General features: G+C 40.4%; 1 protein-coding gene across 1 annotated transcript; it reads right to left on the bottom strand.

The window, feature by feature from the left end:
* Positions 1-443: 443 nt before the first annotated feature.
* On the bottom strand, positions 444-14,302 carry dnaja2a (DnaJ heat shock protein family (Hsp40) member A2a). The gene is made up of 9 exons (XM_040132912.1): positions 14,030-14,302; positions 12,610-12,669; positions 10,359-10,588; positions 10,118-10,198; positions 9,856-9,989; positions 9,563-9,759; positions 5,027-5,171; positions 3,694-3,821; positions 444-1,608 (listed from the first exon to the last, which is right to left on the bottom strand). The coding sequence occupies exons 1-9, from the start codon at positions 14,105-14,107 to the stop codon at positions 1,420-1,422; spliced, it is 1,242 nt and encodes a 413-aa protein (XP_039988846.1). The 5' UTR covers positions 14,108-14,302; the 3' UTR covers positions 444-1,419.
* Between the last annotated feature and the right edge of the window lie 4,363 nt (positions 14,303-18,665).

Raw genomic sequence — 18,665 nt, 5'->3', positions numbered from 1 at the left:
GCATTGTGAATGGAGTGTGATCCCATTCATGTTTATGGGGCGACTGACTAATGATGGAAACTTTTTAGATTAGACAACAGATCTAAGATGAGCGTCATAGCATTTTGAGCAGTTGGTATTTGCTGTCAAGTTATTAACAAGAGTTGGCAATCAATGCTGACTGTATTCGTGGATTAGTTCTACTCACTGACAGTTTCCTGTAAACAACCGTTGGCTTTTTGGTTTCACTGCAGATTTTTTTTAGGCTCTGACTGCCACAAAAGAAATTCTATGCATCCCTATTATGTTTAGGTGATGGCAAAAGTGTCAGCAACAAAGATTTCAAACATCAAAACCGATCTGCTTGTCTAGATACAACCAGGTTTATTTATATTCATTTTGTTATTATTAATGAGAATGAAGGAAGGAAGGGAAAAAAAAAAAAAAGAATCACACAAAGTACATGATATTTCAACAATTTATTCAACAACTTCATAGACATTTTCATAAGAAGTGTGCCGCTTTATTTGACTGATATTTGATAAGTGCAGGAACCAAAGCTTTTTACATGCACATGGTCTCAGCACAGATACAGGCTATAGGTTTTCTTTCATTTCACTTGTCATTTTTCTTTTTTAAAAACCACACAGCTTTGAATACAGCAGCTGAAGAAGCTTACCAACAACCAGTTCAATGATATGGACAAACAACCAATTTTCTGTTTCAATTAAAATATAAAGAAAGCAAAAAACAAGTAAAAACCTACAAAGAAAATAGAGCTGTAAAAATCTGAAACAAATCCTACGAATGGCGCTGAGTGGATGAGTCCATGAATACATGAGTCCAAGGGTCTGCACGTCACATTGCTCAGCTGCTTTGTCTGTGTATGCACATCTGTTAGTTTTTAAATTAATTATTGTAAATACTATGAAAACAAAATGCAAGTCACACACTCAGAAAAACAAGAAACATTCTTTTCTTTGACTGATCTGGAGTTTTGCATTTACAAAGGGGAATGGACTTTAACAGGGGTGACAGAGAATAGAAGGGTGGGGGGGTTCACTTTGAACACCAGATCATTGTCCTACAGGGCACGGTGTTCACTGGGGCAACCGTTTGTTTTGATACATCTTAAATACTTTATGACTTCTACTTGAAGTTGCTGTTTAAAGCCTCTAAATCTGTTTCAGGTGCAGTGTACTAAGTTTTTGGCTGCCCCAGTGCGAGTTCCTCAGACAAAGATCAAATTAATCCAGGTACACAGTTAATAACAATTATCAACAATTCCAGGTGCCACGATTCAATATATCTGATTTGTGTCTGAGGAAATACCGAGCCTTTTAAGTCTGACCTACCTCCTCGTTTGCCCTGCAACTCATACATTTCCTCCCCAAGTACAACATGGGTCACGTGTGTGTGTTTGTGAGAGAGAGTATGAGATTACTGATGGGCACACTGTACCCCCGGCCCGTGGTGTCCGCCCTCTTCGTCGGAGCTATCGTTGTAGGCCTCTCTGCGGTTACCTGATGTCGAGCTCTGGCTGACGTCATAATCCTGCAGGTCGACCTCCTCTGTGTCTCCAGTGATGATGGGAGGCTCTGACCGTGAGGGCAGCATGTCCTCCAGCTCCTGCACATGAAAAACATTCTTCATAATGCAGCTGTACCAGTCAACCTCATCATGTTTTCTAAACACGCCGCAGCGGCAGTGGATGTGGTTCCCGGAGCGCAGTGCTACAGATGGGATGGAGCTTTTATTGTGGAACAAAAGATATCAACTCTACTAAAAGTGCAGTATCTTCAGGGAGAATAACGAGAATTACTGTGCGAATGTAAGTGCTCAATAAGTAACCCATCTATGGCCAGACGAGCTCTAATCCCTAAATGGAATTACTGGTATAAATTTAGCAGCAAATTCTTCCTTGTGGCAGCCTAAGCCTTCTCATTAAAAACATATTAGGGAACATGTGAGTTTACTCTCTTTAGTTGATCTACACTGAAACACAATGACATATTTTTTTTTTTTTTTTTCAAGTAATCTGATGATATAATAAAACATTTTCTGTGGAGTGGGAAAAGGCCAAGGATTAAACTAAGTATTGTGCCCGTAAGGAGAAAAGAGGGTTGGACCTCCCCAAACCTATTAAAATATTGGGATGTGGGAGAGAATAAAGCCAACTGGACAGATACTGAACATAAGCTGTGTTCACCATTCAGTCCTATCTCAAACCACTCGTAAAAATTACAAACCCAGTTCTCTTACACTCATGAGATGGTTGGACTAGATTTCATAAAATGTTCAGGCATGTACATAATGTACAAAGATACTCCTCACTATGGCACAACCCCGAAATCTGTATTGGAAACGAGAACAGGGGAAAAACCTAGTATATGGCTCGACCATGTATGGTCAATGTGCGAAATTGACGACATAGTTGAGACTGCTGTAAACTACTACTTTCAATGGGAAGGAGCTAAAGCCTGCCTAGTGTCAGCCAGTTTCAGCCCTTCATCTGTTTGCTTCTGTCCTACTCTCTGTGCTCACATATACAGTATTTTAATTCAGCCCACTTCCCAATAAAGCAGTTCTGATTTCCATGTTTTTCTGTTTCTGTTGTCAGACAATGGAACACAAATGAGAAAGAGACTGAAACACGGCCCATTAAGACCACATGTTAACCAGCAGTCACTTCCATGCCAAGCTGCTGCTGCTGCTGCTCCGCCCTGCTAAAATCCCAATTTTATAACCGTGACGGTGTCTGACAAAATCACCAGACACATAAATAAAAGACAACTGCTGTGCTGTGATTTCCGCTGTATTTACTTGTAAAATGATCACTCAGAGAGAAAGTTAGAAGCTCAATCTCATCTATGTAGCTGCTGTGCGGTCAACTGAATGAGACACACAGAGAGGTGTGCCTGTGGAGAGAAAGTCCGACCTCATGCCTGCGGGGCAATACTGGCGACTCTCGTCTACAGAAAGTAACTAAGGATTATCCAAAAAGTTGGCACAAAGTGCTTTAAAAAAAAAAACAAAACAAAACAAAAAACCGTTTAAGGGTTTAAGGCTCTAAGTTGGCAACGCTCCCTGTAAACGCCGCCCTGATAAAGCAATAGAAACTGTTTGTGCCAATATATTTTTGAAAGAGAACGACCAATGGTGTAACTTCAGCAGTCAGTCAGACAGACATTCGCCTTTCTAAGGCTGGCCTCGCTGTTGTGGTGCAGCCAAAAACACTGTGTATTGGAAGCAGTGGCATTCCTGTGGTTTAAGCACTACTGGTGATTTATTTGAGGATGGTGTGTTCCTGTCATCCAGTAAGCTAGCTGAGCGATTTAACTTGGTAGGAAAAGGACATTTCTGCAAGTGCTTACAGATAAGAAGTTGTATTACATGTAAGTCTTGCTGATAACACAATCATCAACTATCTGGAAATATCATGGAAAAACTGCAAAGCCTCAGCATTTTATAAAACAGAGCAGCATCTAATCTTGGCCCTAAATTTGTGTTTGATTTTACTTGTACTTCTAAATTAGTAATCGGACTTTATAAATCATGACAAATACATATTACTGTCAGTGCCATAAGTAAGAGCGGTGAAGTATGAAGCATAAGTTCTCACCAGTAGCTGTTCTGAAAATTTGTATCTTCACAGTGATAATTCAAACACCAAAACTTGATACAGTTAATAACGAAAGGAGCAACGTGTCATACCGCAAGTTTCTCAGGGCTGATCCAGTTGTTGTCAGGGAACTGGACATCAAACTTGATATACAGGTCTCCCTTCTCAAAAGGGTTTCGGTACTGTGGCATGCCCTCTCCTCGCACCACCCTGACTGAGCCTGGAAAAGATGCAGTGTGTAAAAAACAAGGTTTAATGCACAATTTACTTCTATAAAAGTTCATACTTTCTATTAGACATAATGTAATCATGCAGCATACTGTACAACTGCTAATTCCATGATGTCCCATGATGTGTATGGTGTACAGGTACTCTAAATGGACAGTAGTAGCCTGGCGGTGTAAGAGAAAGGTGTTTGGTAACTTTTTCAAGTCTGTCTAGAACTCACTAAGGATGTTGATGCCCCCACTCTCCTCTAATCTATCAAGTGCTGTGGTGTGTCCTTGACTTGGGCTCCCAGGTCCAAGTACATATTCTAGAAAAGTGCCTCTTTATTGTGTTAAGCTCTCAGCAGGGACTCTGAGCACATCTACATTAAGACAGTTCCATTTAAATCTTTCTCTCTTTGTTTCAGCTCTCTGTCCGGACTGGAGGTACTGTCAAAAGCTCTGACCCAGACTCATTGAAAAGCAGTAAAGAGAATTTTCCTGAAGTTTCTGAGTGAACCTCGCCCTTCTAACCAATCAGAGAAGGCCACAGTCAGGGGTGGGCTGTCGATCAATACGTGACCACGCTTCTAGCCTACTACTCCTCTTGTGCTGTTGCTTCCGGTGATTGTTAGCTGCTGGAATACGTCGCTATGGCTGACTCACTTGCTAGCAAGCTCCCGATTCCAGCATTGGCTGAGACAGCAAATACGAAGATGGAGGTGAAGGCCTGGCTGGAGTGTAACGGATGACCGGACCTGAGTGGCTTATTTGAGTCTCATGCTAGAGCAATGCATCCAGGACTTGTAGCTTTATTGTAGCTTTAACCTTTAGTTATATTGATTCTGTCAGACGGCAACTAGGCCATGAAATAATGATGTGGCCAGCTGGTGTCTGTCCCACTCCTTAACAGATGTTGGCTGCGATGCACTTTTGTTGTTTGCCGAGTGAAGAGGGCAAAGAAGAGATTTGACCAATTTCATGTAGTTTAGGCTTTTCACTGTGGACAGAGCTCTATGAAAAACTGGAAACGCTTATGAGGACGCAAATTGTTTTCACGTTAAGAGCAGTTTAAAATTTAGACAGCTTAATGTAGACGTAGTCTCAGTGTGTGATCATTTTATCCATGTTACAAAAACAAATGTGCACAATGCAGATAAACATTTTTCATAGTCACACAAATCCAACTAAAATCTAAACGAAGTAACAAGAGTCTTACCTGGTTCAATGACTTTGCCAGCAGGGTACTTCACAACGATCTGTCTGCCATCTAAGTGTTTCAGCATAAACTGGAAGCCGCACAGCGCCTCCACCAGCCCAATCTTATGGTTCATGAACAGGTCATTGCCGTCTCGCCTGAATGTCTAAAAGTTGAGAGAAAAGACAAAAATCTTGGTTGATGAACTTTGACTTTGGAGTTTTTAACAAACACCATGGATCATTTGTTTTTTTGTGAATGCCTAAAAATATTCTTCACATAGTTTGTTAGTTATAGGATAAAGAATTTGAATGACCACAGACTTCACACAATCAGTGAACACAGCATCGTCTGGTGAAAAAGCAGCATTGCAAGCAGGGAAAATTGTGAAATTGTGAAAACATCCAGAGTACTGATTCTTTAGAGTCAGTACTATCAGTATTGCTGTTGCCAGCTCCAGTAACCTACTTTGCTTCCACCATCCAGTGACATATTCTGACATAAATGATAAAAACCTTCTGGGACAAAGAGCCAGAGGCATTGCTATAGCGCAGCCTGTTGTTCCAGTTCAGCCAAAATTACTTTGCATTGTCAGAGGCAACCTGACTTGTACAAGCAGGTGTCCACTGCCAACAAAACCCAATTGAGACCGGCATGGGCAGCTACCTCCGACGATTAAGAATCCGCTTCTAGGTAGTGGACACAATAAAAATAAAAATTGGTAACCAATAGTTTCAGCTAATCGTCGAAGCAGCAGCACTACAGAAATGTCAGGCACTTGAAGGACTTTATCTCGTAAATTGTTTATAGATTGCTGTCTCCACAGTACGTACATCATATTATTGCTCCCCTTTGTTTCTTCAATTATTAGAAACATAGGTGTGGTTAAGGTCATTGTCTTACTCAAGAACCAAGGACAGCCCAATTACTGATGAATGGCCCCTCTAAAAGGTATGCTTTGCCACAGGTGGTGTGCTAGTTAGCGACGCGACCACTGATGAAACCCACACCTAATATGGTGGTACGTTAGATTACCACTTTCAGCATATATTTCCACTAACAAATTCATTTTTTATTAATCAATGAACAGCATGTAAATACTATTTACGGAATTGGGCATGTCATAGGTGTTAGACAAGTCAGTCAAGATGTGTTGGTGTGCCTGCCCTCCGATCAAATATGGAGTTATCTGTTTTGATTGACAAGGGTTTCAAACAGGTGACAAAAAGCTTGACTACTAGTGTATGTTCTAAATCAGATTTAGTTTTATGCCCAACATGTTGACATGCAGCAGTACACCAGAGCCTTTATTTATTTGGCTGGTGCTCATTGACTTATGTGCTGTGCTGTATATGTGAAAGGTTAAACACAATTTCAAATCATCTATGTATAAGATGACACCTGGTCCTGGCTACCTGTAAATTCTTTGAACTTCTTTCTGAAATCAAGAGAATTTTGCACTGATCGGCCAATTTGATTTTAATTCAAAAGCCAAGAAGTGATTCATTTCGATCCGATTCAATTTGATTAGAGTCTTGCTGATTCAGTTACATCACATAAATACCAATGTTGGGTAAAGCGCACATTGGAATTTATCCCTGGGCTTAAATTTCTTCTTCTACATTCAACAAATGAGAAACACTTGTTTCATTGAATAGAAAACCGTGTCAAGTGAACATTGTAGGCTAAACTGTAAACACATTTCCCGGTTATAAAACCGTGGATCAAGGATTTATTTGCTTTGGCGAATGCAAAGTGACCAAAAAAATGATACGTCTTTACTTTTGAATTGTTTTTGGCCTACATGTGCAAAACAGTTGAGCAAGAAAAGTTAAAAAAAAAAAAAAAACTACCACTGGCATCATTATTATGTGTATTTTTAAAAAATAAATGCTACCCCATACAGCTATGCATGGACTTTCAGTTGCAGATGCTTTAATTGAGTAAAGACATCCACTTTAATTATCACTTTGAGCACAGGCAGGACAGAAATTTAAAAGTCTGCTCACTAATTCATCTGCACTCTTTGTGTTGACAAGACATCAGTCTAATGTCTGATGACAGCCGGTAGCTAGTGTCAGCTCCCCAGCAGGGACGGACTGAATAAAGTAGAATCCAATGTTCAGTCGACTTCCACTGTCACATCTCGGACCAAGAGATAATATTTTTTCAACAAACACAAACCGAGCTCAGATCGGTGCAGTGTCTTTTTTCAATCTATCCATCTCGTAGATGTGATCTCTAGATTGGCTACGGGATACCCACAGTCAGCTAACCACCCTGAGTTACGAACTGCGGCGGCTCCATCTAGACTGTAAATTTTGATAGTCCTCGGGACTCAGTCAATAGGTTTGAAGCACCACCAGCTGGATCCGACTGCCGTGACAAATGGCTCATGTTACTCTATAACCCTGTGAGAAATTGCATAGCCCTCATTTTTCTAACCTGCATGACGAAAATCTGATTTATAATGGAACTGGCTATGCACGCTCAGTACACTGACTTCTGTAATATGTATTTGCAGGAAAGAAACAAAACACAAAGATAAGGGGGGGGGGGTAAATAAATAAAATAAAAATAACTCGACAGGTCACCTATCTGCTTCATTGCTCTAGGCTAGGCTACGTTTGCAAGTACGCATGCATGTTAAGTGTGCAGACTGAAAACTCTCCTCTGTCTGCTTCCCAGTGTGTAACGATACAGTATATCCAATTTTCCAGGAGAAATCTACTGTTGCTATTTGAGATCATTTTTGATCAGACAGAAGAGTTTGACAGTTCTCCAAGCTGAATTTTTCACAATCAGTCTTACAAAATACTTCCACAACTGTTACTCTGCACCCAGTGGTAGTGCTGAGGCAGGAGATTCCACTAATTAAAGTTTTTTCTAGCCCACCTAAATCCGAGGCAGGCTCTTTGTTAAACTGCTTGAGCTGGAGTCAAGAAAAAAAAAAAAAAAAAAGAAAAAATCAAATACACAAAGCCCAACCACAATGCATCAAAAGGGACAAAGCTCAGCTAAGGAACAAGAATAGCAGACAGGCTATGTCGTTTTTGATTTTTAAGTAAGCTGTCTGAGTCTGACCTTTAATGTGAAGTAGCTGAGAGAATTGTTGAGCTTTTTTTATTTAATAATAAATCTTTGGTTAGTAAGGTTTTAAATGAGGATTTCTTTTTGTGCTTTTCTGTCTAATTAGTTTTGCGCATAGCAACTCGTTAATATATAACACTGACTTGGCAATTTCAGTCCCAATGAAAGTTAAAGCTTGTTTTTATTTATTTAAAAGTGGCAATCTTGAAGATTTCACTCCTGGTTGATTTGACAACACCTGTAGTTACTGGTGGTAACAGCAAGTGTGGTTTAATAACACAGGTCACAGAATTCTGGGGGCAGCGAAACAAACTATTGATGTTTTAATGAAGACATCAGGCAATAACTGGCCTTTTTCCAATCATTCTGCGAGCAACTGTGATCTGATTTTATGCTGCACACGGCACGAGTCTGCGAACAGCAGGGCACAGTGAAAGGAGTTGGTTACCTCGCGGAGAACTTACGAGGTGTGCAGCCTGTTGCCTGCATCTCTTCATCTAACAGCTCGCTGTGGCTGCTCCTTCTTGTTCCATTACTTCCTGCAATATTTCAAACTGATCCACTTCCCAAAAATGCCGAAATTGACCAATGTTTTGTAGATACATTTTTGATGAACAATAGCGGTGTGTGCTTAGCTCACTGACAAACACATTGCACTTCCTGTGACTACTTCATAATAAGAGTTCAACTTGTTCAGCCGGTTTAACGCTTTTAATGTGAAGCTACAGCAGTAGAAAATGTTCAGTTTGCATTAGTATTAACTTAACACAGCATTTTTTTTTTTACCGGGAAGGTCGCCACAGACATCCAGTTGTTAATACTGCAAATGTATTAATATTGCAATACTTTAAATCAGTGGGCCCAAGGCTCAATCACAATTGTGTTTCCTCATTTGGCAACAGACATTTATTTAAATGAATATCTTTGAGACTGCCACTTGAAGATTCATTTTTGAATCTTTTTTTCAGTCATTTTTGTAGAATCCCACCAAGAAAAACGATAAAGCAATTCCAAACTGTATGATTTTTTTTATGACTTAAAAAAAACAACAACTCCTGTACAGCTTATTATACAGCATATGTACAAGTTGTCACCTCTGTACCCATATTCTTGCCTCTGATGTAACAGGCACCAAAAACTACAAATGGATGTATCCGGACACATGGTACACATTTTATGCGCTAAGAAAACTTCACAGGCACAGGGAAACTGTAGCCCACAAAACTATTTAAGCTCTAAAGAATCTAGCAGTGGGAAGTTGTGGCTAGGTCAGGGAAGTTGGCTTAGAGCTAAGGTCACCTTTATATGGGCAGGAAATAATTAGTAACTGACAAACAGAACCATGATATAAGCAAAACTCTGTCCTAAATAATTATAAAAATGCCATTCCCCCATAACTCAGAGTGCACAGGGGGTACAGAGGGCAGGGTAAGATGAATATGGCTATTCGGAGACTGGCACACCTACCTCATGCTCTTTTTCCTGCAGGACAAGGACTATATCCCCAGGCTCGATGCCAGGTGCCTGGTCAGCTTCCCCGCCAAAGGTAATTTTCTGGCTGTGCTTCATGCCTTTGTCCACGTGTACCTCCAGAATCTTCACTTCCTTCACAACTTTCTTGCCCTCACATTTTTTACAGCGGTCTTTCTCACTGATAACTTCACCTGGGGCGAGTTAGAGAAAACGAAATGAGGCGGGTCAAGACCGAATATTAGACAGAAGAAATGTCTTATCAGGGTTTGGGTCACTGTGCCCCTTACCTTCACCATTACAATCAGTACACACAGACTGCATCTGTTGGACCATCCCTGGGGCCAGCTGTCTTATCATGATGCGCATGCCACGCCCCCTACATGTTGTACATTTTTGTACAGCACCTGTCTTGCCTCCCTGCCTGCATACATACACAACCAGAGATAGATTAAACTGAGAAAATGTAACAGTGAAAACATAAACAATGGAATAGACTAATCAAGCAGAAATCAATGAGGACTACAGCACCATACTGATTATAAAACGTACCCATTACAAGTGCTACACAGTACATTCTTGCTAAGTTGTAGTTTAGTCGTTTTCCCATTGTAAAGGTCCTCCAGTGACACCCTGTAGAAAAAGTGACACAAGACAGAAGAGTTGTGTAATGTTGGCTTGTGCTGAACACCAAGGACATTTTAACTAATTCCAAATACAAAAGGAATTTTTGCACAAAGTACAAACATATTACCCAAGTAGTTTATACGATTGTGTACAAGCCTGGTCTTACTTGAGTGGATGGACCATGTCCTCTCCTCTCCTCCGACCTCCATTCCTGGAGCGACTCCCCTGGCCACCCATGAAGCCGAAGAGTCCCCCACCAAAGATGTGGGAGAAGATGTCGTCCATCCCTGGGCCACCCCCACCTCCTTCCCGCAAGCCTTGTTCTCCATAACGATCATAAAGTTCCTTCTTTTCAGGGTTGGTCAGCACTTCATAGGCAAAGCTGATTTCTTTGAACTATGTTTTGAGATGACAGGTATTAAAATCAACAACAAAAAAAACTAAACAAGATGCAGTTTTCACAGAACAGCAGAACAGCACAACAACCCTAGAATCAGGTTCATATGGGAACAAGAGCTATCATCAATTCTCTGTGAATGACACTTGGGACCTAGAAAGATTTCCATTAGTCTTTCACCTCAGTTGTGGTGGGAACAAAAGCAATGACACTTTGGGAAAGCATACTTACGGTTGCTATATCATTACATATGGGGCCTTCCACGCCTAATCACATGCCCTGTCACTCAACATCCCATATAACCCTTTAAATGTCTTGGAGTTAGAAACCAATAAGACAGGCACATTTATAAAAATTATTATACAGAATATGATTTTTTTCAAAACTCAAATGTAAACAGCACGAGTACATTTTGTACAGACAGTATTCCACCAACTAATCTGAACCAGTCATTTCATTAATGATTAAAGTTTTAAACATTAAGATATGACTGCATTATGCTATTAAATCTGCAAATTGGAAAACAAGGGTAATTCAACAGGATACCAAAAAATACAATCTAAAACATGAATGCATACTTCCGTTATCACCTGTCTTACATTATCTCAATAAACGTTCAACATGAGTTACGAGTCTATTTCATTGACAGTGTTTTCCCTATTACAAATAACCACCTCCAGGCTTAATTTTCTGAAGTATCCATTTCCTGTTTCTAAAAATGTGTTCCCTGCTGAGAAAATGGCACTCTGCCATGGGGAAAGATGGAAGAGAGGGCCTCAATGTTTAATATTTCCACTAATATTCCAGAAATGCTACTTAAGAAGCTAATGACAATGTTATATTAAGCTGTGGGAAGTCTGCTGAGATGATACCTTTTTGGGGGGGGGGGCATGTTCAAAAACAAATTAAATAATGGCACAAGCTAATACCAAGGCTTTAACCTAATTGCAAAAGAGACTAAAACTAAAATGGAAAGTACTTTTGCAGCACAAAAAATATAGTGAGAAATATACTGGTCAAAAGTTTTAGAAGACCTCAATTTTTATGATGCAATGTATTCTGAAATTAAAGCATAGAATAAACAAACAATCGGAGCCTTTTTATTAAAAAAAAGGAATCATGGGATCACACGCTTGAAACTCTCCCCATAACCAATTGAAGTAACTGAAATCAAATATTGTAGGAAAGTTCATCCAAACACTGTTGCAGAAGTACCCACAAATGTGGTGCACTTGCACCTGGAGACTTTGCTGTCTTCCATCATGTGAAGGACCTGTCTCATTCTTTTCTTCTAATGTTCTGGGTCATTATATCTTGCGGTAGGATGAACTCCAGACCAACCAGTCTGTCTTCCTTTGTTACTCGTTTCATTCTCACCCTTCTGTTACCAGCATACAGTACTACTTCCTGCGGCACAGGATTGTCCTAATAATGCATCAGAGGGTGTACTACCTTTGTCCCAACACTGCCTTCGTACAGACATTAGATTTGTAAGTAATCAACAAAGGTTGGGGCACCTGTAGGAATTGTTTGCATCAAGGGTTCATTTACTTCCATTGCTAAAGGAAAGCAGTAAGTTAACCAATTTCATAATCCTTGAAAAACACCTTTATTTTAATTTCTCAGTTTATGGTGACCTACATTTTTTTTCCCCTTTTTAACTCGGGCAGTTTACCCCTTTTCTTTTTACCATTTGAGACTATTCACTGGGCTGGAACTGCTTAAACTTCAATAGAAATTTGAAATATGAGGGTTATCTAAAACTTTTGATTTGTGGTGTACATAAAGGCTTCAAATGCACCAAATACTGGACATTTGAATAAAAAACTCTGTTTTCTAAAAACTGCTTACAGAAAAGGTTTTCGTTCCAATCACCCTTTTTTTTTTTTTTTACAAGTAATTTCTGCTCCCATTGTCATTTTGAGAGAAACAGCAATACCCATCCACTATGTATTAAACAAACCTATGATGACTCATTTCCTTCACGTTTTAACCAGAGCGACTGTCACTGATTTCTCACCTTGTCACCAGCATTTGGGTTCTTGTCAGGGTGGTATTCTTTTGCCAGTTTTCGGTATGCCTAGGAACAGACAAAAGATGAAGCCTTATTAGCTAATATCATGTTCACTGCAGACATTCACTGTGGACTGGAATCACAAACCGGCATGACTCAAACACATGTGATGGGACGTTATCTACTGTTTATCGATCACACGTTACACCTTGACGAAAGCAGATGTTACAGCCAGGAAAACACTACCTGTAACTGCGTTAAACCTTTAAGTAACGTGAAGTTTCTGTCCAGTGGTTTACTATAAACTGTTGACCTGCTTCAAAAAGTGACGACAGTTACTCATATACATTAAACCCGGAATTACCCTTTTTGTCAAAAAAAAAATGGCAGTTCAAAATGTCTGACAATTTAATCGCTAACGTTTGGGGTTAACGTGCGAATGCTAATTAGCATCTCTTGCTAACAGGAGCCAAAAGATGACGATCCGATAACATTCTTTACCAAATGTGACAAAAGTTAGCTAAACCGCTTAATATTGTTAAGGAAGGGCCTAGCAATAGAACGAGTTTACTAAATACTGGTCATCAAAAAGGTGTAACCTCAGAGTCATAGTTAAAAGAGCAAACAGTCAGATGGTACAAATGAAAAGCTATGTTTAGCCAGCTAGCTGAAGCTAGCGATGATTTGACGTTAACAATTTAACTTAACGCTAATGGTTCGTATTATATGATTAGTTGGATAGACAAATCTGGAGGTGAAAAAAAATTTAGGCTCCACTGCAATTAGCCAGTAAAAGATGACCCTAGTTAATGTGGAACGTTTACATTCAGTTAACGTCAAGTTAGTGTAGGGCTGAACTGACGTTCAGTGACGCTAATCCAAATATATGATGCAAAGATTAAAACTCAAGTCGGCTTGCTGTCATTATTTCAATTGTCACACTCCCTACACAAATGTGTATCTGTCAGTTGGCTGTTTCCAGTTTCCAGCCTCGGAGACACACAAAGTACTTCTTTCTACAACCTTCGACAGGCTTAGCTAGCTCCATGACAAACACCTGAGCTAAAGCTAAGGTGAGGTCAATCGTTTGGTTCGTACAAGCGGCGTTAACTCAATCTCGCTTTCGTTTAACGTTACCCACGTTTACTGCACCGTTTAAGACAACAGAAATACCGGGCTGGCCGTAGCTTAACAACTGAAAAATCATCTTATGTCACGGACGCCATAATCGTTAAACGCTAGAGGTGCATCGTCATATCCAGGCCACTTAGCTTACAGGTTTAGCAGGCTAGCCCAATTCACAGCTAACGTTAGCTAGCTGCGCATAGCAACGCATTTCCTGATCGTAGCGATTTTAACATGTAGAATCTCGAAACAGACATATGATGTAATTCCATTGCTTGTTAGGCCTTTCTTGTGTAGTTACCTTTTTAAGTTCATTTTCGGACGCGGATGGAGAAACTCCGAGAATGTCGTATAGTTTTGTATCGGCAACATTCGCCATGGTGTTGCTGTGGATGTTGCTTCACCAGGGAGGTGGATGGACAAAGAGAAAGAGCCGGTGGAAAATGTTTTGCTCGCCTCGTGTTTTAGTTTCCGGGAAATTAGAGAGTCTGTGTGTCCGCTGCTGCCTCCAGGCTGCTGGTGTGTTGCATGACCGCCGATCTGATCTTTTTTCCTCCCTTTTTTTTTCTTCTTCTCCTTTTTTTTCTTCTTCTCCTTTTTTTCTTCTTCTTCTTCCTCTTCTTCTTCTTGTCGTTCTACTGGGTATCCGACAGACTTGATGCCTTGAGGCACATTGCTGCCGCTCAAAGGTCGGGAGTAGATTGCAGTTCGGTGTAACTGTCGCGGTGATGAATTCAAGTACTGCTCTCACATCCTTGACTGATGCTCGGCGGGAATTCAGCAGGCTCCTCATTGTAATCGTCTCTGTGTACAGCCTTTCTCTTTCTTCCATGTTACAGTTGCATTCTATGAATAGGTGTTTCACAGTTAGTTGTTTTTTGCTAGTTCCACACAGTCCATGTTTGCCCATCTTTGCCAAGTCTCATGCCACCCCACAGTGTCCCAGTCTCAGTCTAGTCATAACAACTGTTTGCCTTCTCTCTCTCCCTAAATAACAATGTTCTTTCTTTACAATATTTTGTAGAGAGAAAAAGTGATGTCCCTTCTTTTCATTTTCCCATTCTTTCTGCCACACAGCTGTTATACTTCTATTGATGATGGATTTGTACTCATACGTCCCATTGATTAGGCTACTCTCACATCAGTGTCTGTCTTCACTGCCTTTTTAGCTGTCATATCAGCTGCCTCGTTCCCTTCCACTCCCACATGGGCTGGCACCCAAAGAAACCCCACTGAATGCGCAGCCTGCTCAGTCCTAGATAACATAATCAACAGCTCCAGCACAAGCTCTGACTGGGCTCCTACCTTCCATTCCCAAAGTATCATCAGAACCGAAGACAAATCTGATCATATGACTGCTCGTCTCCTATATTCACTGCAATGCCTTCATTATAGCAATTCATTCTGTTGTAAAGACTGAAAGCCCCCGAAGACCGTCGTTTGTATTTTATAATTTCCAAATCAGGAAAGTAAAAGGAAAATCCCGATTTTCCAGTTTTGGGGTCTTGGGCCCCATCTATATACATTTAGAGATAAAGTTCCCAGTTGTTCCTTAGCCTTTCCCTCTCCCTGTCACAGTGAGCAGTACTGCCATGTGCTCTTATTGTTTCTGAGACACTGAAGACTATTTGTGGAGTGGCTAAAATCCATGGTGGTACACCACCATCTGTCCCAACCACAGCCTTTCCATCTCTTTATCAGTCTTGAAAATTAATGACTGTTTCTTCAATTTTGCTCCACCCCATTCCCAAGCATTTTCCAGAATTAATTTTTTCCCTCCCATTTCTACTAGTAAAACTGGAATTGGGGTGGTACGGAAGGCCCCAAAGAATATTCTCAGTGCTTTCGCTTGCACTATATCCAATCTCTTGAGAGCTGATTTGGCTGCTGTTCCGTAACATAAACACCCACAGCCTAATCTTGAATTTATCATTGCTCTGTAAATCATTAATTGTGTATCCTCCAGATTGCTCCATCATCTGCAAACAAGGAGAGACCAAAACCTGCTCCATTGCAGTGAAAGATATCATTTATCATGATGTTAAATAGTACTAATTACACCTCCCTCTGGCGTTCCTTTATCAGTGCCTGTGCCATTAGAGAGAGCATCCCCAACCATGACCTGTACTACCCTGTTCTTCCAAAAGTCTCAAATCCAACGAAGTAGGCGCCCTTGTATTCCTGCTTCATACAGCTTTATGATTAGCCCCTCTTTCCATAAAATACGCATGCCTTCAGATTGTCAAGAAACACAGCTACTACTCCCTCTTTATTTATCATGCTTTTCTTTGTCTCAGAGTTAAGGGAGAGCATAGAGTCCATGGTGAAACCCACTTTGTAACAGAGTAAACCAACCCTCCTTCTCCAGCTAATAGACCGGTCTATCAGTGACCACTCTTTCCATTATGTCAGTGCAATAGGTCTGCACGACTCTTCCTGCACAGCTTCTTTCCCTGGTTTTTAGAATTGGAACTCTCATTGCTTGCTTCCAGGATGTGGAAAGAGGTCCTTCTTTCCATGAATTATTTATGAGACCCAGTATTTCATGTAACATGGCATCACCTAATCTCTTAAAGATCTCATGGCTTATGCCATCCTTTCCAGGAACTGTTCTTCTCCCTTTCTTTAAAGCTCTGCACATTTCTTCAAATGAAAAATACAGATTCACAGCATCGGTGTTATCTTCATTTTTCTAAAGTTTGGATATGTGTTGCCTTAGCGTCTAATTCCTTTTCCGTGTACCTTCTTCACCAATGTCTGTTCCACTCTGAACAGCCTTAAACCTATTTTCACACAGTTTTGCTTTCTCTATATCACTTGTGGCAACCATCCCTTCGTCCTCTAATACTGTTATTCTCCCTTTCCTTAACCCTCCTGACATATGGTTAAGTGCTGCCCATATTTCTCCAGCCAATATCTCCCCACCTAGACCTCCACAGCATCTTCTCCAACACTCTTTTTTTTAGCACGCTTAATCACTTTCCCAGTCTTAGCTCTCAACCTTTTATATTCTATTGCTTGATTCTCTGTCAGGTATTTCCTCAATGCCCTATAGACACAGATTCTATCTCTGATTGTATTATCATATGCTTTATTCCACAATATGACACTTATTTTCTTTTTCGGGTTTTTCTTTATAGGGATGCATTCATATGCTTTATGCAATATCATTGCGCATAAGCTCTTAATCCATTCATCTATTGTTCCCTCCCCATTTACACTCTCAAATGTGTGATCACATTTATCAGAGAATTGCTGCCAGTTTGCCTTACCGTAATCAGAGTATCCTGGTCATTTTTGCTCGTTTGTTAACAAGGTTTCCCCAAATCTCAAAAATGTTGAAAATTGATGACTGCCCATTGTGTACCTTTCCGTGAAGTCCCATTCTCTCCCCTTTCTAATTCTCCTAACCTTTAAGGTTAAGTCCAAACATGAAACTGCTCCTGTTCTAATATCAAACCTAGTTGGTCTGCTATCATTCACACATACAGTACTAACCCATGTCTGTTCATAAAATCTTCCACGATGTTCGCATTAGTATCTTTCATTTTGCTCCCCCAGAGAGTTTTGTTTTCATTAAAGTCATCTACTCAAATGACTGGTGTCCCTATTTGTTCTTTAATTTCTTCCAAATCCCTGATGTTCATTGGCAAACGGTGATTATAGAGGTTCATCTGCGATTTCCCCATACCCTTACTACCACACACTCAAGCGGAGGCTTAATATTCACCCTCTGGTACTGCTCATCAGATCTAACAAATGTTGCGCAGCTTCCCCCTGCTTTCTCATTTCCTATCTAATACTTTCATACCTTGGAACCACAAAGTTTCAATGTAGCTTTAGCCAAGTTTCCTGAATACACAATACAGCTGGCTAATCTTTGAATACAGCCACATATCTTTTAAATTCCTCCCCATTTGCGACCAAATTCCTTGCGTTCCATTGCAAGATATAAAATCAGCAGCTTAATCATCCTCATTTATTTCCATGACTCCCTCTTCATTGTAACTCTCTCTCTTGTCTGTACCTTCCTTCTCTTTTACTCCCTCGCTCATGCACTTCCAGCTTCTGTCTCATGAATGTGTGGAAATCCTCTGGGCCTTGCTGTACCCCTTCAGGACACCTTTCTGCAACAGCTACCCCATTTTTAATGACGTGTGACATGGTTTGGTTTCTAGCTGCCCATAGAACATCTGCCATAAATGCAAGAAAATGACTGTTTTTCTATTTGTCACCATTGTATCCTAAACCATTGGCGGTGAAGAGGGAGCACTAGCCCTTGCTGGCCTGGTAGAGCCCACTGATCCCCTCACTTTACTATGTCACCTTGAGTTATCTTAGGACTAACGTATATTACTACCTTAACATTTTGAGCTTTACCGGGTATAAAAGATTTGATGGGCCTGTTAAAGAAATGGCAGTCTTTCTTGGCCTTTGTTCTATGGCCTTCGGTTTTATAGAAAATTAGGATATATCCATTCAATGTCATTTTCACATTCAGTACATTTCCCATTTTATCTTTTATCTCTTCAGAAAGCTTGGGGGGTTTAAGGCATTATCACGCTTATCCTTAAACTTGGCAACATACTGGAATCCACCTTTATCTTCAAATTTTTCTCATATCTTGAGCACCTTCACCCTCACTCCCATTCTCCGATGTGTCTCTTTTCTGTCTCCCTTCAGGATTTCTTTTGTCTGCCCTTTCCCTCCTCGCTTTGGCTATCTCAAGAAGATATAGTTTAACTTTGATGGCCAGTCCCTCATGGGGAAGGCTGGTTGTCAAGTCCAATAGTCATCAATCCAAATTCTTATAAGTAAAGCCAGAAAATATTGCCAAACCCAAGTGCTGTTCTTAACTGTGTTCAGTTTCGTCAGAATTGTTGACCTTTATAGAAGTTTGAATTTTCCACGTCCTCTCTTCGTTTGCCACTTACTGA

Source organism: Xiphias gladius, chromosome 1, assembly GCF_016859285.1.
Source record: "Xiphias gladius isolate SHS-SW01 ecotype Sanya breed wild chromosome 1, ASM1685928v1, whole genome shotgun sequence".
NCBI lineage: Eukaryota > Metazoa > Chordata > Actinopteri > Istiophoriformes > Xiphiidae > Xiphias > Xiphias gladius.
The sequence above is the reverse complement of the archived record's forward strand: the minus strand, read 5'-3'. Positions and strand labels throughout refer to the sequence as shown.